General features: G+C 39.3%; 1 protein-coding gene across 1 annotated transcript in view; it reads left to right on the top strand.

Annotated features, from left to right (window-relative positions):
- The window catches only part of ABCF3 (general control non-repressible 3), a 52,587-nt gene that overhangs the window by 13,125 nt on the left and 11,995 nt on the right, over positions 1-27,467 (top strand). Inside the window, exons 6-14 of the mRNA XM_010268293.3 lie at positions 994-1,122; positions 1,219-1,320; positions 1,453-1,599; positions 2,288-2,350; positions 2,619-2,665; positions 2,814-2,873; positions 3,119-3,201; positions 3,823-3,917; positions 9,878-9,964. Coding sequence (XP_010266595.1) covers positions 994-1,122; positions 1,219-1,320; positions 1,453-1,599; positions 2,288-2,350; positions 2,619-2,665; positions 2,814-2,873; positions 3,119-3,201; positions 3,823-3,917; positions 9,878-9,964 — 813 coding nt within the window. The remainder of the gene's footprint in view (positions 1-993; positions 1,123-1,218; positions 1,321-1,452; positions 1,600-2,287; positions 2,351-2,618; positions 2,666-2,813; positions 2,874-3,118; positions 3,202-3,822; positions 3,918-9,877; positions 9,965-27,467) is intronic.

The following is a 27,467-nucleotide window of genomic DNA, read 5'->3' as shown; positions in this document are numbered from 1 at the left end:
TTTTTGGACTATTTTTTACCTGCCCTCGTCCAAAAGGATGAGGGAACCCTTGCCTATTTAATACCATGGCTTAGTGTTATTGTGGGGTGTGACTTCTAGGGACCACCCTAGCATGTCCTTGCCCACTTAACACTTGCTCGGGTTAAGGTTTATAGCGTGTTGCTTATAAGGAATGCCCTAGCATGAACATGGAAAGACAAATCAGGATCTACAATCATGAGAGTTCGGAAAAAGTTTTAGTGTTGGCTGCCAACCTGATGAAACCCTCCTTTATCTGGGCTTGGGACTGGTGTAAGACAAGCTCATGCTGATGGAGATAGCTTTAAAACATATTATGAATCTATTTTCTATCTTTTAAAATTTTTCTTTTTTGAAAATTTGTATTTGAGTGATCTAATGGTTGAATTGGGTGATTTGTGATCCAGTCAACAAAATGGTTGTGTCCAGTCTGAGTCTGACAATGCTGAAAGAGAATACCTGGGTAGAAAACAAAGGAACTTGACTGATCAAGAATATCATTTCATGGTTATAAACATACGTTCTTGAATAAAAATATTTGCAGGGCATCATAAGGAACTCTTAACTCAAAATAGCTTGAGGGAAGCTTTCTCAAATCACGTGCATTTCTGTTCAATTTAATATTAGTTCCACTACTAAGGTCATTGGTTGTGACACATATCCATTAGGCAAAAAAAGATTCCCACTCCTAGGTCAACTTATAATTCCTAGTTCTACACAAACCAAAAATAAGAGAAACCTTAGACAAAGGTGCACTAACCAATGACTGCTTCAACAAGAGAACTTTCTAATGGTAAGTTTAAATAAAAGATTAGCTTGGTTTTTGATCTCCAAAAAATCAAAAAAATATAGGCTCAAAGAGAAATCCAGCATGCTTGCTTACAATCTTCTTGTTCTCAATTCAATTACTGCATTTTAATGGAAATTACTCTTACATGTGATCAATATTCTGCTGCCTCTTTTTTTCTTCTTCAGGGTCTTAGTTTTACTCCAGAAATGCAGAAGAAGGCAACAAAAACTTTTTCTGGAGGATGGAGAATGCGAATAGCTCTTGCACGTGCATTATTTATAGAGCCTGATTTGTTGCTACTTGATGAACCCACAGTAAAAAAATACTCTAGCACTTTCATTGTATTCATGAAATGTCTTCTAACCTTGGTTTAAAAGAATTATGTAAAACTTGCATTTCTTTTTTTGCAGAATCATCTGGATCTTCATGCTGTTCTATGGTTGGAATCATATCTTGTGAAATGGCCAAAGACATTTATAGTTGTTTCTCATGCTAGAGAATTCTTGAACACGGTATTACTTTTCTTACATTTGAACTTTTTTGAGTGAGAATGGAGGATTGGTGGTTCATTTTTTATGCTATTTCTTTTTTCTTCTTCTGTTTTAATGTTTTATAGGATGGCTTCTATTCTGACATTTCCCTAGGTTGTTATGGATATTATCCATTTACATGGACAAAAGTTGACTACTTACAAAGGGGACTATGATACATTTGAAAGGACAAAGGAGGAACAACTTAAGAATCAACAGAAAGCCTTTGAGTCAAGTGAACGGACAAAAGCTCATATGCAGGTTTTCTTCTGTGGAGATTTGTACTAGAACAATGCTGCAGCATTTCTTCTTCTTTTTTTTTTTGTGCGAGGACCAAGTGAACAGTTATTTTGCTCCCATTATTTTGTGTCATTGAGATTGATAAAAACTTTTAGGTCAGTTGTGATATAGGTATTTCTAGGATGTGGAGAACCATGGTTTTGGACCTTTAGGTTACTAGATCTAGATCTCAGATGCCCAACCCTCCAATACTTCAGAGACAAGATCCTATGCTTTTCACAACCAAAACTTTATGACCATCTTTCTGAAGAAAAAAATAGTTAATAAGAATTGTTTAATCTCAACAAAATCTGGCTGTTGAATTATCATAAAAAAACAAAATCTGGCTGTTGTACTGTTGTAGAGGTAGTAAATGGCTAAGCAGTTTTAAGTCTTAACAATGTACTGTCCATGCCTCCTGTTGTACAGCACGCCTATTTTTCAGTTTTATACTATGTTTGTTGAACAAACAACCATGAAATATTTTAGATGGCTAGTGCAATGGATCGTTTTGTTTAATAGGATGTCTTTGCTAGCAAGTAGCAACATTACTTGTGATACATAAGTAATTAAGTAGGTGGATAGATACTAAAGGTGGTATATTTTTAAACTTGGATGTTCTGGTTCCACTTAGTTGTTTGATACATGGATATTTCTCTTTGTGATGCAGGCTTTTATTGATAAGTTCCGTTACAATGCAAAACGGGCATCTCTTGTTCAATCGAGAATTAAGGTGCTTAGAGAGAACATTTGAAATCTTTGCTAAGTTGATTTGGTGCAATTTAGGCTTCAATTTCTCGTTCTTTTCATTGACTTGATTCAGATTGATCTTTATAATCTCATATTTGAGCCTGAAGCCGTTTACATTGCATTTAATTGTGTATTTAGTTTTATTTTTTGATCCATAAAGCCTTTCCAGTCATGGGCATTTTTCTATTCTGCATCAAGGGTCATGATGCAGGAAATAATTTTATTACTACTTACCTTTTGAAACTGAGCAGGCATTGGAGCGAATGGGTCACGTGGATGAAGTCGTCAATGACCCTGAGTATGCAGCCTTTCTATTGATTGGTTTCCCTTTGATGATATCCCCGACTTCCTCTATAGTCTATACTTTAATACATTATGCAAAATCACCTGCTTTTTGTTTCAATTTTCACCTTTAATTAAGTTCTCCATGTTTTCTTCCTTTACAGTTATAAATTCGAGTTCCCAACACCTGATGACAGGCCAGGGCCTCCCATAATTAGTTTCAGGTCTGTTTGGCAGTGCATCTAACAGAGCTTTTGTGATATTTACAAAGGAGTAGTTAATTTTATCAACTTTATCCCAAGTGACTATGTCAATCAATTTCCTTCCATTGTTACCATAAACTCTGATTCATGTTCAGTTTGAGTGCCCACTGGAACTGGAGTGTTTTTAATATTTATTGCCATTGGATTTTGAATTATGCTTGGTTTAGTTTCCTTTGAAATATTCTTGACATTACATTTGATTGCAGTGATGCGTCATTTGGTTATCCCGGGGGTCCAATATTGTTCAAGAATTTGAATTTTGGTATAGATCTTGACAGCCGCATAGCAAGTAAGGACAGATGAATTATTTTCGTTCTCTGTTTTTGGATGATGTTACTTTGGGTGGAAAACACTCAACTACATGCTCGTTAGCACACAACATAGATTTCCCTTTTCTAGTGCCTGATCTGTTTCTAATTATAAGTTATGTATTTTTGTCTATTTTCAATTTATAATACTGTTTATAGCTTTTGCATGTAAGCTAATATTATGTGGTATCATGTATTTTAGTATTTTTGTAGAATCATGCACATGTCTCATCTTTTGCTAATAAAAACCCTTGTCATGTAACTTGGTCTTTTGTTTTGATAATTCATTTCTCTGGCTGAGGCTGAGAAAGACAAGCCTATCCTAATTAACATAACTAAAAAAATAGATTAATGCATTTGCCCCTTCCACTGGTTATTTAAGTTCTAGTTATTATCTTTTTCGTTTTGATAAATAAGTAAGATTTTATTAATCCAGCAAATAAGTTTTAGTTATTATCTTTTTTTGCATTTCTTTGATTTGTCTTGTTGGTGTTTTTCATTTAATTTTTCCTTTTTCTCTTTTTTTTTTTGGAAACTAGTACTTCCTTTTACTTCTCCATTTTTCTCTACATTCTGACATTGGCTAATCAATTTTTTCATAGTGGTTGGTCCAAATGGCATTGGCAAATCAACCATACTCAAATTAATAGCAGGAGAGCTTCAGCCAAGTTCTGGAACAGTTTACCGTTCAGCTAAGGTATCTTTTGTTCTCTCTTGATAGCCAATAGGTTAGCAGATGGATCCTAGAATTAGGGTAAGCTAAAGTTTTAGGGTTGAATTTACTAATTTTAAGGAATGATTGGAAATGTATTTAGCTTGCTGTTCTAGCATAGGGATGCTTGAACTAAGAAGCTTAAGGGTTAGGGGATGAGAGAATTAGGGTTTTCTTGAAGATAAATTAAGAAAGAAGAAAATTTTATTACTTGTGAATAAAAGGATACAACTAACACAGGTCACAAGGGGTCACCCCAACAAAAACAACAAGAAGCAGAATATACGAGTCTCACAAAACTAAAAACAGAGTACATAAACCTAGCCAAAATCTTAGCCACTCAAAGTATGCCAAAAGTCAGAACCAAAGTTTTCTTTCTTTAGTCCTTCAAATTCTGGAAGCACCAACACCCAACCAACAACTAAAGAACAGAGTCCTGCCCCAACTTCTTCCAAGCTTTTCATTTTCCCTTCAAAGATCGTCTTGTTTCTCTCCTTCCAAACTTCCCAGCAGACAGCAAAAGGAATACAGCTCCACATAATTATTTCTTTACAACTAACTAGAACTCTTGGCCAGTCACCAAATTCCAGCAGAGTCCACTGGTGCCCAACCAGCCACCTTAAAGAGCTTGAAGAAGAAGGACCAGACCCCTTTCACAAAATTGCATTGTACCATCAAGTGCATAATATTCTCCTCTTCAGCAAAACAGCATAACACACATCTGTTTGGAAACTGATAGCCTCTTTTCTTCAACATATCCTGTGTAAGAATGCAGCCCATTGAAATCAACCATGCAAAAGGTTCCACTCTTGAGGGAACTGGTTTCCCCCAAATGCCTCTAATTGAATCAGCCTCTACCTGGTTCCTGATCAAAGCATTATACATGGATTTGACCATGAATCTCCCATCTTTACACTCTTTCCACCATTTGACATCTGATGATGAGGGGTCAATTTTCCACCTCTTGAAACTTAGCCAGCAGCTCCACACACTCCAACTCCCAATCAAATAAAGGTCTTCTAAATTTAGGGCACCAGACTACAGAACCATTACTCACCTCATAGCAATGAGAAATAGGCACACCCTTCTCACTCAAATTATACAATCTTGGACAAATTTCACACAACTTTCCAATTCCAGTCCAATCATCCTCAAACCTTATTCTATATCCGCTCCCCACCTTCCAAGAGAAAAAAAAGAAGCAGCAGTGAGTTGAACTTCATGATCCCCTTCCAAATACTTACCCCATAAGATGACCTCACCTCCCTCACATCCCACCCAAAGTTCACCACCCCATACTTACAGGCCACCACTCTTCTCCAAATGGCTTCCCTCTCCCTCCCAAATCTCCAAACCCACTTTCCCAACAAAGCTTTTTTAAATACACCCACTCTTCCCACTCCCAAACCCCCATCTTTTTTAGGTCTACACACCAAGTCCCACTTAACCAAATTAAACTTCTTTTTTTTCACCCTGACATTCCAGTGAAAATTGCATTCTCTCAATCTCTCCCACCACTGAAGAATATCCCCCCCCCCAAAAAAAAAAAAAAAACAGAAATTCCCTCCTTTACCCTGCCAACCTTTGATCAATTCTATCTAGGACAAGTTGCCAAGTGGAAGAAGCAACCGCCCTAGCCCCAGTTGGGAGACTCAAATAAGAAAAAGGAAATTCCCCTATCAAACACCCCAAAGCTCTTAACACATTCCTCCAAAACATCTTGCTGAATTTCTCCCACCCCAATCACAATACTTTTACCAAGATTAATCTTCAGGCCTGACAGCAATTGAAAGCATTTAAGAATACTGCTTAAATTATAAACCTGCACCACAGAAGTATCCAAGAAAATCGTATCATTAGCATATTGGAGATGAAAATGACCATTCTATCTCTCTGAACTTTGAAACCAGCAACCAACTCCACCTTTCTTCTTTTCTCAATCAACTTACTTGATACCTCCACAACAAGAACAATGAGCATTGGGGAGAGAGGATCTCCTTGTGTCAATCCCCTCGTGGCATTGAAGAATTCAGTAGAAACCCCATTCATTAACATTGAAAAAGAGACCGAAGAGATACATGCAAAAGTCCAACTTCTCCATCTTTTCCCAAAACCCATCCTCTGCATCACTTCTTCTAAAAAACCTCATTCAACATGATCATATGCCTTCTCTAAGTCAAATTTTCGGATCATCCCCGCTTCTCCACTTGCAATCAAAACCCCATCAAGAATTTGCCTCCTTTGGACAAATGCCATTTGAGTCAAACCCACCACCAAATGCAACACCATCTTCAGTCTCCCAGATAACACCTATAGGTCACTAGAAACTAGGCTAATCGGCCTGAAATCCTTAACTCTAACAGCTCCATCTACTTTTGGGATGAGAGAAATGAAGGTTGCATTGGCAACCTTATTCAGTTTTTTCTCCCCCCATAATTTCTTCAACATATCCATCCTTGATAATGTTCCAGCTCATTTTGTAGAAACCAATGTTAAAACCATCTGGCCCTGGGGCCTTATCCCCCTTTATCTTTCTGACAGCATTTCATACTTCTTCCTCCTAAAATTCTCTCTCCAGCCACTCCATCCCACTCTCCAAATGAGCAAATTCCGGCTCCCCCAAATGACATTTCCTATTAGGTATAGCTTTCTACAAATTTATTCAAAAATTGCGGATCTCCTCAACAATGGCTTGCTGGTCAGCAATAATTCTTTCTCGCTCCTCCAACCTCAAAATTGTGTTCCTTTTTCTTCCCCTCACCATGGCTTGAAAAAATGTAGTGTTCCTATCACCCTCTTTGAGCCACAACACCCTAGCTTTTTGCCTCCATGAAACCTTCTCAAAATAGATTAATTTTTTATCCATGCTATCGTGCCTTTGTTCCTTGTTAGAATAACTAGTATTTTATAGTATTTTATGTTCTGTAAGTGCCGCAAGGGCATAGGAGTCTTTTTGTCTTTAAGTGTTACCCTATATATAATAAAAAATCTGGCGCTGCCAGAACAGATTTCATTCTCTCAATTTTTTTCTCTTCCCTTCTCCCTTCTCTCTCTCTTTTCTTTTTCTTCCATATTTCTTCTACTTTTTCTGTTAATATGGTATCGGAGCAGTTCTACTGGGCTTGAGTACAGATCAAACAAGTTTTCTTTCACCTTCATCTTGCTGTCTTCTCCAGTCTGAGATTAGAAGAATAGACTGATACAGCAGTTTTTTATTTTTTTCTTCCCTCTTGGGTGTATATCAAGAAAAAAAAACCTATGAATTTAGGTGGCTGAATGCTGTGAGAAAGTGTTGTGAGTTCATACTATTTTTCTATGGATTGTGTGATCCTTGTACCTGAGAAAGTGAGAATGGAACTTTTGTAGGTCACAGATGACCCAGTGTTTTAAAAGTGCAAGGCGCAAAAAAAGCGCAAGGGCCAATTTGTGCCTGAGGCGCAAGGCGAGGCACACACCTTTTTAATCAAGGCGCAAAATTACAAAAAAAAGCTAAAAAATAAAAAAGTCAGAAAATAAAAAAAAAATAAAAAAATATTAAACATAATGTTAATAAAAGAAAATAAACTTAAAATTTAAAATAAATGTTTTAAAAAACCTATTATCCAAAATTAAAATACATAAACATAACTTGTAAAGCGTATTCAAATGAAAATTTAAAAATAAAAGCAAACATATAAAGCATTTTCAAATATGTAAAGCCCATAATCTCTTTTTCTCCTTAATTGCATTGCTTCAAGTAGCTAATGTGATGTAAAACATATTGCATTCTTGATTCTATGAGTTGCCTTTGTACCGACATTAGCAAATAGGGGGTTCTTGGAGCCCCTGGCTCAGCCGTTAGACTAAAAAAAAAGCAAAAAGGCGCAAAACTTTAAAAAGGTGCACGCCTGGGCTAAGGGACAAGCCTAGGCGCACCAGGCGTGCGCCTTTTGACAGGTGTGTGCCTAGGACCTGGGTATGCGCCTTGCTTGTGTGCCTAGGCACAGTGATTTAAAAGGTGCACCTAGGCGCATAGGCGAGGCGCATTTTGGGGTATGCGCCTCACCCAGGTCCTAGGCGCACGCCTAGTGCGCCTAGGTGTGCACCTGATGTGCCTTGCCTTAGCCCAGGCGTGCGCCTTTTTAAAATTTTGCGCTTTTTGCTTTTTTTTTTGAGTCTAATGGCTGGGCCGGGGGCTCTAGGACCCCCGGCCATGCCTCTTGAGGCAAGCCCGAACAAGTCTATGTTCGGGTCTGAAATTCTTATTTCTCACATAAAATATAATGATTTTACAACTTTCATTGCCTTTTAAGAAGATATTTTATTGCAATGAATGAATGAACAACATCAGCAAATAAGAATTTCAAACCCTAACATAGACTTGTTTGGGCTTGCCTCGAGGGGTGTGCTACAAAGGCGACTCATAGAATCAAGAATGCAATATGTTTTACATCACATTAACTACTTGAAGCAATGCAATTAAGGGAAAAAAGAGATTGTGGGTTTTACATGCTTGAAAATGCTTTATATGTTTGCTTTTATTTTTAAATTTTCATTTGAATACACTTTACATGTTATGTTTATGTATTTTAATTTTAGATAATAGGGTTTTTAAATCATTTATTTTAAAATTTAAGTTTATATTTTTATTAACATTATGTTTAATATTTTTAAAATTTTTTGCATTATTTAAATTTTTTTGGCATTTTTGGAAATTTCTGACCTTTTTTTTATTTATTTATTTTTGTAATTTTGCACCTTTCTTAAAAAGGCACACGCCTTGCCTTGCACCTCAGGCGCAAATTGGCCCTTGCACTTTTAAAACACTGCCTAGGCGTGCCTTTTAAATCATTGGGACGACCTGTCTTTGCCTTTTTTTGGTGTGACAACACTGTTTGTGGTCTCTCCTGGTAGTTGGTGCGATTATATGGTCTAAAAGTGTGGTGGACTGTGACTGTTAAGTCTATTCAGCACTGAAATCAACCTGGATTTTTTTTTGAGGAATATTGGAGCTGGTCTGTGTTCAGATTGTGTCCAGGCTGTAGTGTGTGCATGTGGGCTGCAGTTCTAGTGTGTTTCTAGGACTGTTTTGTGTCAGGAGGGATCCTAGGGTGTGTGTTTAAAGCTGAATAGTGAGCTGAATCATGTCCTGAAAATTCTGCAACTTCTGGGGTTTCTGTTAGGTCAAAACGGAATGAGTGGGGGGGGGGGGTTAGATATGAGTTTCCTTTGACTGTAATTCCCTTTGATGGACTGAATTACCTTGAATTGTGTAGGGGATTTAAACTCTACATTACTGCTAGTAATGTAGTATGTTGATGACAGTTGGGATCAAGAGAATAGTATGTTGATGTTGTGGCTCTTGGTTTTCATGCTGCCACAAGTGAGAAAGACATTTATGTGGGCTGCAACAGTTTGTGAAACTAGTCAAGACTAACAGCATTGCCTAGGGAGGCCAAAATGACTACTCATTGCTTCACCACATGACAATATTGGCCAGAATAACTTGACCTACCAAGCATAGGCTACAAGAAAAGTAACAAATCTACAACCTCAACTTCTTTAAATTATAAAGGGAGCTCTTTACTAAGACCATTTGAACTACATTGGCTCTAGATTAATTGATAAATTCCTACAACAATCACAAACAAGATTATCAAAAAAAAAAAAAGAAAAATACAAACTAGAAAATAACACAAAATCACAAAATTTAGCACAGGAGATCAGAGATGTATATTGATTGTAACCAAGTGAGGTAAAAGAAGATTTTAATCTTGTCTAATAGAGGTCTTTATTTGAATCAGTTATTTCTCAACTTTGTTAAAGTGATGCTCTTGTCTCTTTATTTCCATATTAAAAATGCAATAGATTTGTCAAGTTTAGTTCTATCTTTACTAGTGCTGGGGGGAATTTAGTAATTCTATTCCAACCCCGATCTACTGGAACTGATATATTGGATTTTACAGGTCCGTATTGCTGTATTTAGTCAGCACCATGTCGATGGGCTAGACTTATCCTCAAATCCCCTTTTATATATGATGCGCTGTTTCCCAGTGAGTTTCTAATTCTTTCACATACATGATTACATTCTTAACATATGTCTGAGATAAAAGGTTTTTATTTATTTATTTATTTATGTAAAATAATGATTCCACTTCTGTGCTTGAGATGCTCTCTTAAGACACCATTTACTATTATCTTCTATGTCCATATCTTGGAAAATAGAGAAATGTTACACGCTACAAACCAGGAGACCTAATTTATTGGAAATGATGCATATATTTGTCTTATCATAAGAGCGCTATGAAATGGATTTTGTCCTCCATAACCAAACCTGGCCATGGAGGAGGAATGGCTATACATCTAAGATTAAGGCTCAGTTTGTTTGCAATGTGAATTTCATTTGCACTGGGGTAAAAGCATGGGAGTGCAAATAGGCTGAGTGTAAATTCCGATTTATTTTTTGCTTCAGATTTGACTTATTTATTCATGAGAAATAAAATAGAAAGTAATATGAAGTGGTCCTCACTTTAGTTGAAAGAGAATGGAGATAGGAGGTGGGTTGTCTGTTTGGGAGTGTGGTAGGAAGCAAGATAATGTGGTCCCCACTTTATATGAGATAAAATTGAGGTATGAGGAAGGTGGTGCAAATTTTGCATATCAGTTTTATGGATGCAAAACTTACACTGTCAATGAGTGCAAATGAGACAAAAAAAATTACAAATTTTGTATCATGCAAGAGTGCAATCCATGATTATAAACAAATGGATGCATAACTAAACTGGGTGCAAAATTTGTATTCAGTTCGGATTTGCACTGCAAACAAATAGAGCCTAAAGAGAAAACACCAATGTAAAACAAGAGATGGTGCATTGGGGAACTTAAAAAAGGGTCACCGAGCAGAGATTGTTACAAAAACCAGAAAGTTATAAGGTCTTTTGTTGAAGATTAGTTAGTTTTGTTTGTTTTTAGAGTAGTTGTGTTATGTTAGTTGTTAGATAAGAAGTGGAGACCACAGCTGTTATGTGAGTCCAAATTTTATTAGTGTTTTGAGTCCTTTATATACTGTTTTATATTTTGCCGCCCTATAAGGGCATAGTAGGAATTGTACACCTCTTATATTTTTAATATAAATAATAACTGAAGGGGGCGGCCAGATTATTGCTCTCTTTTCTTCTAAAAATCTCTTCTTCTCCTTCTCTCTTCTCTCTTCTCTCTTCAAGAAAACATTCCTTTCTTTCATATTTTTTATTTCAGCAGATTTCTACTTGGTATCAGAGCAATCGGCTAGGGTTCTTGAAGCATTCTCATGCAGCCATAGATCGGCCGACTGCATGAAGTAACAAAGGGCTGATCGATCTGCTATAGACTGCCCAGTTCTTGGATATTTTGGTGAGATCTAGTCATCAGGAAGGTGATCTTTGTTTTGGCATCAAAATCAGGAAGAACTGGAGTACAGGGAAGAGTCCTAGAAAACTGGACTCTTTGTTTTTGATCTGATCTTGGGCGCACAGGTATCGTTGGACTTCTTTTATTTTTCTGTAGGGGGCGGTTAGTTTTCTGGACCTTTTTGAGCCTCCTGGAGTGGGTGATTCACTCTTCTCTCTCCGGACCAGGGATCCATCCAAAACTTCAGTTTGTTTCCATTTCCTAAATTGTATTTGATACCTTTCCTAAAATAAGGATATGCTTTATAAATCCCTCTCTAAACACTGCATCCATAAGGTTGCGAGGGGGTGTTCGAATACCAGCCATTTTCCTGAAAACCATACTTTTCAGAAATTAGTTTTCTCTATAACCAATTAGGTTTTGAATTGAAACTCCAGAACCATCTCTATAACAAAGCTATGTTGAACTTTTTGATCTTCCTTACACCTAAACCTCCACTTGCTGAAGGTGGGCAGGTCCCAATTTACCAAATGGGATGTAGCATTCAAACTCCTTTCCATGCCACCATTTGAGTAGAATTCCTTCATTACTTTCATTATGTCACCTTTTTTTTTTTGTTTTTTTTTTTTTTTTTTTTTTTTGCATTATGTCACCTTTGATTGCAGTCCAATACCTCTCTCCAACTATGCCCAAAACATTTGTTCTCTCGCCACCCCTTGTGGCTAAAGCATCAGCCATACAATTTACTTCCCTTTGCACCCAATGAAGTTTTACTTCCATGCCCCTAGTTAGCCACTGGAATGTTTTCATTTCATTCCTATAATCCAGAAGTCCCCTTCTCTGTTCTGCAGCCACCCTATTACAAATTGTGAGTCCCCTTCAATCAGCAATTTGTTGATGTTCATATCCCTTGCTCTTTGTGCTCCCTCCAGTGTAGCCATTATCTCAGCTCTTAGTGAGTCACCTGCTCTGTTGTAACCTGTATTCAAGTATCCCGAAGGCTAAGAAACAAGGAAAGTTTGGTGCTTCTTCCTAAACCTAGGCCATGTTTGGGAGTGCTTAAAAATAAGTGCTTATTTTGGCCGGGACCACACCATTAAGCACTTATTGGTGTGTGGGAAATAAGCCTGGAATAAGTGCTTATTTTAAAAATAAGGGCTTATTTTTTAAACCCAAATTTCCAGCTTTTTTGAAGTGCTTATCTTATTCAATTTTTTTTTTCTTCCAAAATTATCTCTAGTTGAATTTTAAAATACCACTTGTAAAATTATCCCTAGTTGAATTTTATAAAAGTACTTTCATAAAAGTGCTTTCATAAGAGTACTTTCATAAGAGTACTTGCGTAAAAGTGCTTTTGTTAAAGTGCTTTCATAAAAGTACTTTCGTAAAAGTGCCTTCATAAAAGTACTTTCGTAAAAGTGCCTTCATAAAAGTACTTTCGTAAAAGTGCTTTCATAAAAGTAATTTTCATAAAAGTGCTTTCATAAGTGCTTTCATAAAAGTGCCTTCATAAAAGTACTTTCATAAAAGTGATTTAATAAAAGTACTTTCATAAGGGTATATTTTGAAAATTTGAAAGAAAATGAGGGATAAAATTGTCACAAATGCTTATTTAATTGCTTATTGGAGAAAAAACTACTAAACGCCCAATATGAAATCAGTGCTTATTTTTTAAAATAATCACTTGAAAAAGTTGGGTGCCAAATGCAAATAAGTGCTTATTTGAATAAGCATGTGTTTTTAAGCACTTATTCAATAAGCACTCCCAAACATGACCTCCCTAGTAGGGTACAGTTGGGTCTTTCCTGAACACCTTGAAGACCTTCTTTGGCAATGGAAAGAAGATGCCTTGGAAAAAGGGGAAAAGTTTATTGGTGTATTGTGGTTCAAGCAGTTATGTGGGGGGTGTGGGAGGAGAGAAACAACCGAATCTTCAACAATAAAGCTAGAACTATGGGTGAACTGTTATCTTACATATTCCACTTGTGCAACATTTGGGCGCTGAACTCAGAGGAGTTCAAAGGTGCTTCTTCGAATGATCTTCAAAGAAGCATGGTGGAGATCTTGCTTTCTTCTCCAGCTTCTCTAAAAGCAACAAGCATCCCTCAGCCAAGATTAGAAGAGGAGGTGACCCTGAACTTTGATCGAAGTGCCCTTGGGAGCCCTGGTTTTGCAGGGATGGGGGTGTGTTTAAGGGAAGGGATGGGAATTTACTGCATGCTAACAGTGGTGCAATCGGGATGGAAGACTCTACAAAGGCTGAAGTGTTAGCAGTGCTAACTGGACTCCGGATTGCAAGAGACCTTGGCTTGTCTTCTCTTGTCATCAAAGGAGATTCGAACAACACCATTGGATGGCTCAGGGAGAAGAATGGAGGGCCATGGAGGCTAGCTCATTATTTGGACGAGGCTCGGAATCTTCAGGACTCTTTGGATTCCTATCTGTTCTGGATTCCTAGAGAGTTATGTTGGTTCGGCTGTCTTAATATGTTTATTTATCTCTGTTGGGTCTTTAGTCTTTTGTTATTGGGCCTAATCTTATTTAGTGTTTTTTATTTGTCTAGGTGTTCCATCACTAATCAGGGGCATTCTAGTCTATTTGTGTAACATTATGTAATACACTTATTAATAATAGAGTAGGGCCGACTGAGAGATTGTTGCCGCCATTCTCAACTCTCCTTCTTCTTCTTCTTCTTCTTCTTCTCTTCTCCTTTGGCAGCTTCATTCCAGCAAACATGGTATCAGAGCTCTAATCTTTCACCTGGTTACAGCCGCCGCTTCATCTTCTACTCGTATCCAACTCTCTTTCTTCCTCTTTTCTTTCTTGGTTGTTGCAAAGAAACCCTAGGGTTGGTCGTAGAACACAGCAGGACCTACATCTAGGGTTTCCCTTGGTTGTAGGGCCCAAGGGGAGTTAGTCCCAGAAGCTGATGCCCTAATAGACTCAGTACAGCAGATTGTAGCCATTCGGCTAAGAGAGATCTGTGTGGAACAGATCTAGGTGGGAGGACTGATCTCGGCAGTCCTAGAACTGGTCGTGGCAGAGATTATAGGCTGCGACAACAGTGATTAGAGCACAGCAGAAGTCTGGACTGATTACAGTCTGCGACAGCAGTAATTAGAGCATAGTGCAGCAGTGTGGTGCTCGTGGTTTCAGCTCTGTTACGGGTTCTCAGGGCAGAGTTTGCAGTGCAGCAAGTTCCGTAAGTCTGAAACAGTTCTCTGTATATTGTGTTTACAGTTTGATCTTTGCAAGTAGGAGAAGATGTCTTCTATATCCGGGGAAGTGTCTTCTAGAGATGTTAGGACTAGTGGGAGGTCCCCTAATCTGGAGAATCCAAATCTGCACAGCCTGCAGATTACTAATGTGTTGTTGGATGAGTATAACTTCAGAGAATGGTCTGTTTCAGCCATGCTCTTCATCACATCCCGGGGTGTTGATTATGCAGTTTGGCGTAAGGAGAATGCTTTATGTCCTGGCTACTTGCTTCAATGACTCCAAGGGTAGCTAGGACTGTTCAACATTTCTCCACTGCTGCCAAGATATGGGAGAAAGTGTCTAAAACTTCTGGGCAGAGAAAAAATAATGCCAGAATTTATAGATTGAATCAAGACATTGCTGCCTTGAGGCAAGGGGATATGACTGTTGCAACATATTTTGCTACCTTAGAAGGATTATGGGAAGAGCTAGATCATCACCTCATTCTTGATTGGGAGAATGCCAGAGAGAAGGAAAGGCATGACAGACAAATTGAAGAGGGGCATTTAAATTTTTGGCTGGCCTAGATCCAATATATGAGAGAATAAGGTCCCAAATTCTGGGAAGGGATGAAATGCCAGACTTACATCATGTCTACTACCTCGTGAGGAATGAAGAGGTTAGAAGAAAAGAGATGCAAGTTGATACTCAAACTAAGCTAGCTGAACAGTCTGTGGAACATTCGGCCCTAATTTCTACAAATCAAAAGGGGAATAAGTACTCGGACAAATTCATCAAAAAAAAAAAAGAATAAGTACTCGGACAAGAGACATCTAAAGTGCACCCACTGTGGAGGAGAAAGGCATGTGAAAGAGACTTGTTGGGTTCTCTATCCACATCTGGAACCAGCTGCTTTGAAGAAAGATAAGAAGCATCAGAAGGGTCAAGCTGCAAGTGGGAATCTGGTTGCCAGTCACAGTGGAGATGGCTCAAAACACTCATCCACAGTTGCTTCCCCTTCCATGGGACATATTGCTAATTCCCCCGGACACGGGTCCTTGGGTTTCACTGCCAATGAGGTAGAGGTACTTAGCCGGGCACTAGCCCGTCTAAGGACCAATTCTCTTGCTTCCACCTCCCTTGCCAGATCAGGTTCTGCCTATGCTTTTAGTGCAACTAGTTCTATTGATCCTGCTTCTTGGATTATTGATTCCAGTGCAACTGACCACATGACACATATGTCTTCTCTATTTTCTTCCTATCATTTATTGTCTGGCCAAGATAAGATGAGGGTTGCTGATGGTTCCCTCTCTACCATCTCTGGGAAAGGGGTGGTTGACCTAAGCAAGGACCTCTCACTCAAATCTGTCCTACATGTTCCCAATCTTTCTTCAAATCTCTTATCTGTTTCAAAGCTTACCAAGAATTTGAATTGTAGCATAACTTTTTTTCCTACTCGTTGTGTCTTTCAGGACAAATTAATGAAGAGAACGATTGGGAGCGGTCATGAGTGTGGAGGCCTCTACTACCTTGATGCAGACATCAGTTCGGCCTTACAAACATCTGCTACTAGTAGGCAGTCCAATGTGGAGTCAATAGGTAGGTTACATTTGTGGCATGCTAGGCTAGGTCATTTACCTTTCTCATCATTAGAAGTGTTGTTTCCGGAATTATTCAAAGGTGTTTCAAGTCAAAATTTAGTTTGTGAAGTCTGTCAGTTATCAAAACAATGTAGAACTGTTTATCCAATTTCTAGTAATGAAATTCAAACTTCTTTTGATTTAGTCCACTCTGATGTTTGGGGCCCTTCACCCATTATTTCTGTTGATGGCTTTCGGTACTTTATCAGTTTTATTGATCACTACTCTCGATGCACATGGATCTACTTGTTAAAAGGACGCGATGAAGTGCCACGGGTAACCATGGCGTTTTACAAAATGATTAAAACACAATTTGGCAAGAAAATTAAACAATTCAGGTCTGATAATGCAACTGAATACTTTGAAAGGTCCTTGAATCTATTTATGGAGGATGCTGGAATGATCCATCAGTCATCTTGTGCTAGTACCCCCCAACAGAATGGGGTTGCTGAGCACAAGAATAGACACCTATTGGAGACTGCTCGAGCCTTGCTATTTCAGCACAAGGTTCCCCAAAACTATTGGTCTCTAGCAGTCCTTACTGCATCATATCTGATAAATCGAATGCCATCAAAGGTATTGGGGATGAAAACTCCTTTCTCTGTCCTTTGCCCTCATCTTCCAGACTTTTCTCTTCCACCGAGAGTCTTCGGTTGTGTATGCTTTATACATGTAAAGGATCCAAAGAAGACCAAACTGGATCCTAGGGCTACGAAAGGAATCTTTTTGGGGTACTCTCCTACAAAGAAGGGTTACAAGTGTTATGATTCAGTCACCAAGAAAAAATGTCACAAAGGATGTGGTTTTTTTTGAGTCTCAATCCTATTTTCATTCTTCCCAGAATCCTCTTTAGGGGGAGACTAGTGGGATGGAAGAGGATTCTTCTGTTCCCTCCTTCTTTGTGCCTCTTTCTGCCTCGGACCTTCCACCTTTTCCTCCTGATCCTCCTAGTTGTGGTATCCCGGGTGAATCTAGTGAGGCTCCCATTACACCAACTACTACTAGTGATGTTGCAGATGTTACTGAAGACTTCAGAAGGCAGCAGAAAGATATAAGAATCACCTACAATAGAAGGAAAAAGGGTCCTCCAACTCATGAGAGCAACCAATTGGACTCGGATCAACCTGTCTTAGCAACCCCAGGTAATCCTATCACACATCCCTCTGACTTGGATCTTCCTATTGCCCTTCGTAAGCCTACCCGTTCTTGTACTATCCGACACCCCATTGTTGATTTTGTGTCTTACTCACATTTGTCTCCCCGTTATTGTTCTTTTGTGTCTGCTCTCTCTTCTGTGCATGTTCCTACTAGGTATTCAGAGGCAGTATCCAACCCAAGATGGAAAGAGGCTATGGACAAAGAAATGAAAGTCTTAATGAAAGCAAGGACTTGGGAATTAGTGGATCTACTGGAAGGGAAAAGCACTGTTGGATGCAAGTGGGTGTTCATTGTAAAGCATAGGGAGGACAGGTCCATTGAAAGGTACAAGGCCAGACTTGTAGCAAAAGGGTTTACTCAAAAAGAAGGGATTGACTACAAAGAAACCTTTGTTCCAGTAGCAAAACTCAATACAATCCGAGTTCTATTGTCATTAGCTACAAATTTCTCATTGGAGCTACATCAGTTGGACGTGAAGAATGCCTTCCTAAATGGCTACCTACATGAAGAGGTATTCATGGATCCTCCAGGTTATGGGTTTGGCAGGAAGGTGTGCAGACTGAGAAAAGCACTATATGGTCTTAAGCAGTCTCCTCGAGCTTGGTTTGAGAAGCTTTGTGGGGCCATGAAGAAAGGTGGTTATACTCAAAGTGGGGCAGATCATACCTTGTTCATAAGGAAGAGAAATGGAAAACTTACAACACTTATTGTCTATGTGGATGATATGGTGATTACAGGGGATGATCAGGAAGAGATTAAAAGACTAAAGGAGTTATTGGCTGCTGAATTTGAGATCAAAGACCTGGGTCAGCTGAGATACTTCCTTGGGATTGAAGTTGCTAGATCAAAAGAGGGCATCTACATATGTCAGCGGAAATATGTCCTTGATCTTCTACAAGAGATAGACATGATGGGGTGTAGGCCAGCAAATACTCCAATAGAACAGAACCATGGCCTGCAGGAATCAGTAGGAGAGGACTACCTTGATAAGGAAAGATATCAAAAGCTGGTGGGGAAGTTGATCTATCTGTCCCTCACTCGCCCTGACATTGCTTATTCTATACATGTTGTCAGTTAGTTCATGCACACTCCTAAAATCCCTCACATGAAAGCTGTGGAAAGGATTCTCAGATATTTGAAGTCTTGCCCGGGGAAAGGGATTCTGTTCAGAAAACACAATAAGATTGAAGTTGAAGCATATACTGATGCAAATTGGGCTGGCTCTATTGGGGATAGGAAGTCCACTTCCGAGTACTGCACCTTTGTTGGAGGAAATCTAATTACATGGAGGAGTAAAAAACAAAATGTGGTTGCTAGATCAAGTGCAGAGGCTGAATATCGAGCTATGGCTCATGGTGTTGCTGAACTTCTGTGGCTTAAGATCCTTCTTGGTGAACTTGGAATAAAGATCGAGTGCCCTCTCAGGTTGTACTGTAACAACAAGGCTGCCATCAACATTGCAAATAACCCGGTGCAACATGATAGAACGAAACATATTGAGATAGATTGCCACTTTGTCAGAGAAAGAATAGTCTCAGGAGAACTATGCATTCCTTATACTCCCTCCGAGATGCAGATCGCAAATGTTTTAACTAAAGGGCTAGCTACAGTAAAATTCTTGGACTTACTTGGCAAGGTAAACATGATTGGCATCCATGCTTAGCTTGAGGGGGAGTGTTGGTTCAGCTGTCTTAATATGTTTATTTATCTCTGTTGGGTCTTTAGTCTTTTGTTATTGGGCCTAATCTTATTTAGTGTTTTTCATTTGTCTAGGTGTCCCATCACTAATCAGGGGCATTCTAGTCTATTTGTGTAACATTATGTAATACACTTATTAATAATAGAGTAGGGCCGGCTGAGAGATTGTTGCCGCCATTCTCAACTCTCCTTCTTCTTCTTCTTCTTCTTCTTCTCTTCTCCTTCGGCAGCTTCATTCCAGCAAACAAGTTAAACTCTGTAGCAGATTTGTTGGCTAAATTGGGAGCCCACAGGGAACTTTTACATAGTGAGAGAGTTTATGCCTTTGTAATCTGTGTGTGTGTTTCTCCCTGTTGTACATATTCTTATGTACCCCTTTCTAGCTTAATGAAATCTTTTAACTTTCATAAAAAAACTCCTGAAGGTGCTGGGTTCCCCTACTACTGCCATCAAAGTTGAGTTTTATGAACCCCTCCTCTGGTGGCAACCATCTTCTGCATATTACATTTTTGCTGATGAAGAGTCTGCCGCTTCCTTCAAATTTCCAATGATAACATTCAAAGAGAAAGGTGAGAAGAGCTCTAGAGTTTTTAGCCAATGAGCTGCTCTAAATTCTCCACCTCTTCCTCCAAAAAGGATTCCTCCAACGTATCCACCTGGTCCATGAATAAAGAGTGAAATCGGAGCTCATCTAGCTTTGTCCTTCATGGAACCCCTTCCTTATATAATTCAGAATAATAATGAGTGATTTCTACTTTATTTCTAGTCTCTTTATCCACCAATTCCCCATGAATTAGTAGCTTCTTAATTAATTTTTCTCTCTTCCTGCATTGGTAGTCCCTTAATCTTGTTTATCTGTCCCTCTCCTTATTTTCTCAGCTTACCCTCATCCTCCATCATATCAACCTTTGCTATACTGTCCAGGCACTCTTTCGTTCTTCTTCTACTCCTTGATCTTTTCTTTTAAGGCTTTCGACTTCTAAGAAAAGACATGACCAGCAAAATCTTCTAAGTTGAAATCACCCCACCATGTTTGTAATCTTCACAAAACCTTCAAAGTTTGAACCACTCTACCACAGTCCAATAGTATTGGAGTATGATTGGACAAGGGTTTGGGCAGGGGCCGCACGGCTTCTAAAGACAAATGTGAAATTGTGTATACCTGGCCTCCAATTCAGAAGACACCATGAACCTGTCCATGTTTATCATGGTTGCTTCCTCCCTCCTCTTGATTATTTGATCATGTATAATTCCCACTGACGCATAGATAAAACCCCTGCTGCCTAAAGTGTTTGCTACTACTTCCTTTCTTTTCTTATGCTCACCCAAGGTCCCCCCCTCTTCCCAATATCTCTAAAATTGTCAAGCTGCTCCCATAATAATACTACACTAAGGTTGTCATCATTTGGACCACAAATTGTGAATAGATTCCACTCCCAACCATCTTCAATGAAACAACAAAAGAACTGTGGATACAGAGAATTGCCTCACTACCCTCTTGGCTGTAACCACATTAATGTCTACTCATCAAAATTCCTCCTGCCATCCCTAATGATGGCCTAAATTCCTACTCACACTTCCTGTCTCCCCATTAGCTATGAATAATCCTTGAATCCATAGTAGGGGTGAGCATGGGTCGGTTTGGTTCAGTTCCATGGCAGAACCTAGAACCTACCCTATAGGGGTTGGTTCCAGGTTTTTGGAACTGACCCTGTGAAGGTCAGTTCCAAGGTCGGTTCTAGCCTTGGTGGTTCTGGGGTCGGTTCCAAGGTCTACCCGTGCCGTGGAACCTGTTCTTTGTTTACTCTCCCCCTTTAAAAACATGTTCTTTAAGAAACTTGATTTTCAATAAATATAGTTTAAAACTTATATTATCTTTATTGATTAAATTGAGTAAGATTTTATGTAGACTATCATTATATGGTTCAAAATTTATAATTTAAATTTAAATTTTGTAAATATTATCTTTTACATTACTTGTTATACACATTCAAATACTGACATGAAAACAAATGATCAAATCACTTAAAGTAACTCAGTGGTCAAGTGAGACCATGGCCTTTGTAATTATGAGTGCATGGGTTCAAATCTTCACGTCCCCAAAAGTATTATGGGGTTTATTTCAAGGCAAGTTCGGTTCCAAGGCAGGTTCCACCAAGGCCGGTTCATCGGATCGGTTCGGTTAGGGTAAACCCCTAGACCCTGGAACCGGCCTGGGTAGGGGTCGGTTCCAAGAATTTGGAACCAGACCCTACCCTGACACAGATCGTGTAGGGTCGGTTCAAGGCCGGTTCAAGTTTGGTTCCATTCGGTTCCGGGTAGAACCTACCCATTTGCTCACCCCTAATCCACAGCTTGCAATTTCATTACTTGTAAGCACAAAATATCTTGCCTTCCAACTTTTAATGAAAGCTCCTACAACCATTCTTCTCTCAGAATTTAAACCACTCAAATTCCATGACAACTCCAATTTCCTTCCTCCTCTCCCAGACCTTGCTGAGTTATCTTCCCTCTCATTTGGTCTCCAAGATAGGTGAAACAACTCCCTGTCTGTCTTCTCCTCTCCACCCTTTTATGTTTTCACCTGCTTTCTGATTGCAGTTAGTAATTCCACGGTCTCAGCTTCCGTTCCTTTTATTAATAACCCTGAGAATCCAAAGCTCAACAACTATGAGAGCACCTATGGAGATAAAACCATTGTCGATGAACATACTTGTACTTGACACCACCAGAGCCTGCCTGATCTCAGTGATCCAAGCTCTATATGTTTTGCCACCAGCAGAGCAATCTCCAAGGTCTTCATTATCCCCATCAATGTCTGGACCCATTTAATGGATCACAACCTCTTTGTATCCATTGAATGCATCTTCAGCCTCCACAGTTTCCCTTTCTTGTGACACAGAATTCAGTCCCATACAATCCAGCACTCTTGTACCACAGTTCTGTCCCTCCATCACTGCTTTCCCTTTCCTAGGTTCAGCCTGAACTCCTTTGACCTATTTGTTAGTTGTATGCCCTAAAGCCAATTATGTGACACTAGTAAAGGGCCCATAGTTATTCATATTTACATTTTTTTAGTTTCATATGAATAGCCCATAGTTTCTTTGTCAAGTAAACATAGTCCTAAGTGTGTTAGAAATTTTGAGATATGTTTTACCTAATACAAAGAGGGCTTTGATGGTCCGGATAGATTAGCACATATTATGCTTGCCTTATGGGGTGATTAACCCCGAGTCACTTGTGTGGAGACATAAAGCAAATATGTGGGTGCCTGTTAGAGAACAGGTTCACTGAATATGACCCAGAATAGAATAGTTACATGGAGTCACTAGTCAATAACTCTTTCTAACATCTTAGTCATATAGATAAGCCTCAGACCTGAGGCATCATGTGTATGGGGCATTATGGTTTGATGGTTCAAATACTTATGCCCTAACCATGGGATTTAAGCATGCACATATCGGCTATAGTGTCTTATGCATGTGATATGTGAATGCACAACATGGAATCTATCACTCTCCATGAGGAGAGAGAATGTCCTATGCGGCTGAAGTTGATGAGACTTAGGAAGTTCTTGGCCAAGGTAGTATGGTATATGGAAAGAGTTCCAAGTGTCACCATATGAGTCATCATCAGCTCAATGGGGCATATGACTAAGGTTGTAGGGTTTGACTTATTTACCATGACCCTTTGCTCTCTCGGGACATTGTATGATGGAAGGATTCAACTGTATGGTAACTGGAGAAGGAAAGGTTCAAACTGCCAAATTCAGGCTGTTAGGGTAACTATGACATACTGCTAGGTGTCACTCATGGTTTGTGGAACAGTATTCACATTCAAGGGAGAAATAAGAGTTTTAGTTCGATTCAGCTAGGAGTTTTATTTGGGATGTTGAAGGAGTTCGACATCATTTGCCACTGCCTAATATCATTGAACCTAAGAGGTCACACACATTAAGGGGCAAAGCGTAGACAAAGTATGGAGGAGGGTGTGCTCACTAAGAGGAGTCTTAGTAGAGGGATCTAATTGTAATAATTGAGGACCTGTTCATAATTAGGAGGATTTATTGGATAAATCCTCTCCTAATCAGAAAAAGAGCACAACCTGTACGAGATATTAGAAAGGGGTGACCCTAGGGTTAGAGAATACATTCTTTCTGAAAAACTCTAGCCACCAAAGGATTGCTAGCACAATCTTGGAGCCTCCCAACCCTCCCTTTTTTTTTTGGATTGTGATCTACATAGAGAATAGGGAGCTTTGTCTCCTGCTGCTTTGTGCGGATCAATCTTGGAGGCCAGACACTTGCGAGGCTGCAGTTAGAATCAAAATCTGCTGACAATCTGATGTAGGACCAGCTCAGTTCTAGTCCTTAGAGAATGTTGAATGGTCTCTTGGATCAGAATTTTATGGCTGTTGATGGCTGTAATGGCTTCTTCAAGGAATACGAGAGAAAATAGAGAGAGAAAGAAGAGAGAAAATACCTGGAATCACTCACAGGGTGCATAGGATCATTCTAGGGCATGGGAATCACTCACCATAGCTTTGTGTAAAGCGTCCATACATATTTATACACTCTAACTCATTATAATCCTAGGAGTCAAATTGTTAGACTCAATAATCCTAGGACTCAAACTAAGCTGTCATATCCTATTTCAATTCAAAGAAGACCTAATAACTCTAATCCTACTTATGCAATGACTTTGGAATTTTAAACATAAACAAACTATAACTAGACAAATTAAACCCTATCAATGGACTCCATAGGAAATTGCAAATGACAAGAATACCCCCATGTCCAAAAATAGAGAAACACATAAAATTTCATAAAATTTCAATTTTGACTCTTCAGTTCCTGCATCACAATCTCCATAAAGGGGTGCATAACAGCTGTGCAATGATGTTAATAGTTTTAGGGTTTTTGTCACCATGTGCGTGATCTTGGTTGTTCAAGATTATTGTTTGCATTTAATCTCCGCTGCAATAAAATAAGCAACCACAAGAAAATCTTTCACTATTAATATCTTAAAGATGGTGTTAAAATAGAATTGTGCGAAACACACCTACTTTGTCTATCATCTACCCCCTCCCTTCTGAATTTTACTTTTTGCAAGTCATCCAGGGGAATCAGGCCCCAATCCAATTGATTTCTGGTTCCTCGGCTAACCACTGATCAACTATACTGTTGGCTGATCTTGGTTTCCTGTTATGATTTATTCTCAAGTCCATAGCCAATTATTTTACCTCCCTCATGACCTGGTTATATTTCCCAAGAGCCTACGTTGTTATTTCTAAGCTATTTCCCAATTACTTGAGAGTCCTCTTCCACCACAAAATCCTTATAATGTGGGGATTTGGCCAACCCATCCCTTGGGCTGCCATCAGTTCAGCTTGTCTTGAATTACCATGACCAATGGGTTCTGAGTACAAGGGCTAGTGTATCTCCATAACAATTTTTGAATGCTCTTCCTATTTCTGCTGGTGGGTTTGAGGGCTGCTAAGCCCTTATTGGCTACTTTTGCTATTGAAGGTGATTCTAGGGATGCTATTGGATCTTCCAGTTTGGACCAGGGCCCCTGGAGGCTGGCTCACCTTATTCATGACATCTGTGACATTTCAACTTCTTTGAATTGCTCTTTCAGATGGACCCCAAGAGTTTTGAACTCTATGGCAGATACTTTAGCTAAACCAGGGCTGGATAGGGATTTTTTGTATAGTGCAGATTCATTACCTGTGTAAATCAGTTTGTCTTTAGAGGCTTTTTGGTTGTACATGCCTTGCAATTGAAGTTACTTATTCTCAAAAAGGAAAAAGTTAGTTAGTAACATTTTTTGCAGGTATAATGTTAGAATTAAAAAATCTGAATTGTTTTACAAGTATATACTTTTCTATAGACATGTCCGAGTCCATCTTTTCTCATCTTGCCAAGTCAGACCCTTTGACACATGTTGGATTTTGACTCCCATCTGACCCAAAATTTGGCATTTTAGCATTGTAAAACAATCTTATTCAGTTCAGATTTGAAGTATGAGAAGAAGAAGAAGAAGGGTTCGGCAGTAGTGCCAAAGTCTCCCACTCTAGCCGACCCACTTTGTATTTATAGTAAATGGTTGAGTTACAAAAAAGACAGTATTGTCCCTTATAAGTGATGGGACACATAACTTAAATTTGAATAAAGAAGACCTTTCACTTTCAACTAGACCCAAAATATCCCTGTACTATTGACACTAACACTCCCCCTCAAGCTGAAGAGTATATGTCATATAGTCCCAGCTTGTCACATATGTAATCTACTCTGCCCCGAGATAGTCCCTTTGTAAAGAGATCTGCCCACTGGTTTCCTGAGCTCACATGAGATGTAGTTATCACTCCACTAATCACTTTTTCTCTTACAAACTGGAAATCGACTCCAATATGCTTTGTTCTCTCATGGAAGACTGGATTAGAAGAGATGTGTACAGCAGCTTGATTATCATAGTATAATCCCATGGGTTTGTCAACTAAGAATCCCATCTCTTGTAGCAAGTTATTCAACCATACTAGTTCACATGTAGTATGAGCCATAGCCCTGTACTTAGCTTCAACACTGCTCCTTGCCACCACTGTTTGGTTCTTACTCTTCCAAGTTACCAGATTGCCACCAAGGAAAGTATAATATCCTATAGTTGATCTCTTGTCTGATATAAAACCAGCCCAATCAACATCTGTATGTCCTTCTATCTTAAGAGTTCCTCCACTCTTGTATAGTAGATCACGACCTGGAGCACCCTTCAAATACCTAACAATTCTTAGAACTGCTTCCCAACGAGGAATCCGAGGATGTTGCATAAACTGACTCACCATACTTACAACAAATAATATATCTAGCTGTGTGATAGTCAGATAATTCAGTTGTCCCACCAACCTCCTATACCTTCTAGGATCATCAAATTCCTCACTTGCATCCACACTCAACTTAGCATTTGGTTCCATAGGTGTCTCGGCTGGTTTAGCACTTAACAGCCCTGTTTCTTCAAGTAGGTCAATGACATACTTCCTTTGACATAGGTTAATTCCATGCCTTGACCTTGCAACTTCTATTCCCAGGAAGTACTTCAGCTTACCCATATCTTTTCTGTTGAAGTGATCCTAAAGGAAGTTCTTCAACTTGTCAATCCCATTACTGTCACTCCCAGTTATGACAATATCGTCCACATAGACCACTAGCAAGATTTTCCCATCTTTTGAGTCATGGTTGAACACGGAATGATCTACCTGACACTATTTCATCCCAAAGTTCTTCACTACTTCACTGAAATCTACCAAACAATGCATATGGCGATTGTTTCAGCCCATAAATTGCCTTTTTAAGTATAAAAACCTTACCATCCTCCCCCTGAGCAACAAACCCTGGTGGTTGCTCCATTTATACCTCCTCAACTAGATTACCATGCAGGAAGGCATTCCTGATGTCTAGTTGCAAGAGAGACTAGTCATACATTGCTGCTAATGAAATCAATACCCGAATTGAGCCAATTTTAGCCACAGGAGAAAATGTCTCCATATAGTCCTCACGATACAACTGAGAATAGCCCTTGGTCACTAACCTGGCCTTTAATTGTTCCACACTGCCATTCGGAAGATACTTCACTGTGTAGACCCACTTACATCCAACAACATCCTTACGAGGAGGGAGAGTAGTAAGTTCCCACGTGTTATTCTGTTGTAAAGCAGACAATTCCTCTTCCATAGCTTGTCGCCACCCTAGAGAGGTAAGAGCTTCCTGGATAGTTTTGGGAGTGGAAACAGAGGATTGCAAGGATATAAAATGGCGATGGGAAGTAGAAAGGTGAGCAACTGAAACATAGTGAGAGATAGGATGAGATGTACAACTACGCTTACCTTTCCACAAAGCAATAGGAAGATCAAGGTCTGAAGGAGGAGGTACAACCACAGGATCTGTCAACGAGGAATGAATTGGAGGCGGGGTCGGTGCTCTCCTGTGAGTATACACTTGCCAGATTGGTGGCCGCTCAGTAGTAACCTATACGGGAGAGGAAGGTGAAGGAATGAGAACTGAAGGAGGGGCATCTGCCATTAGAACAGGAGCCGTGGGGAGGGGGTCCCCAACAGGAACAGGAAGGGGAACTACGAGGGAAGGAGGAGGGACCTCAATACTCGAGAAAAATGAAACTGATTCAAAGAAAATGACATCTGAACACACAAATGACTTTTGAGAGGTAGGGTTATAACATTTATACCCTTTTTGAGTCCTGGAATATCCAAGGAAGATGCATTTAGTAGCACGTGCATCTAATTTGTCTAAGCCAAGCCCCAAATTTTAAACAAAACAAATGCACCCAAAGACTCTTGGAATAAGAGGAAACATAGATAAAGTGGGAAACAAAACTGAGAAAGAGGATTGACTTACAAGGATAGACATGGGCATCCGATTGATGAGGAAACATGAGGTTAGGACAGCATCACTCCAAAAACG

The sequence above is a fragment of the Nelumbo nucifera genome, chromosome 3, assembly GCF_055504915.1.
Source record: "Nelumbo nucifera cultivar China Antique chromosome 3, China Antique-T2T, whole genome shotgun sequence".
Lineage (NCBI taxonomy): Eukaryota > Viridiplantae > Streptophyta > Magnoliopsida > Proteales > Nelumbonaceae > Nelumbo > Nelumbo nucifera.
This window is presented reverse-complemented; position numbering and strand designations above follow the sequence as displayed.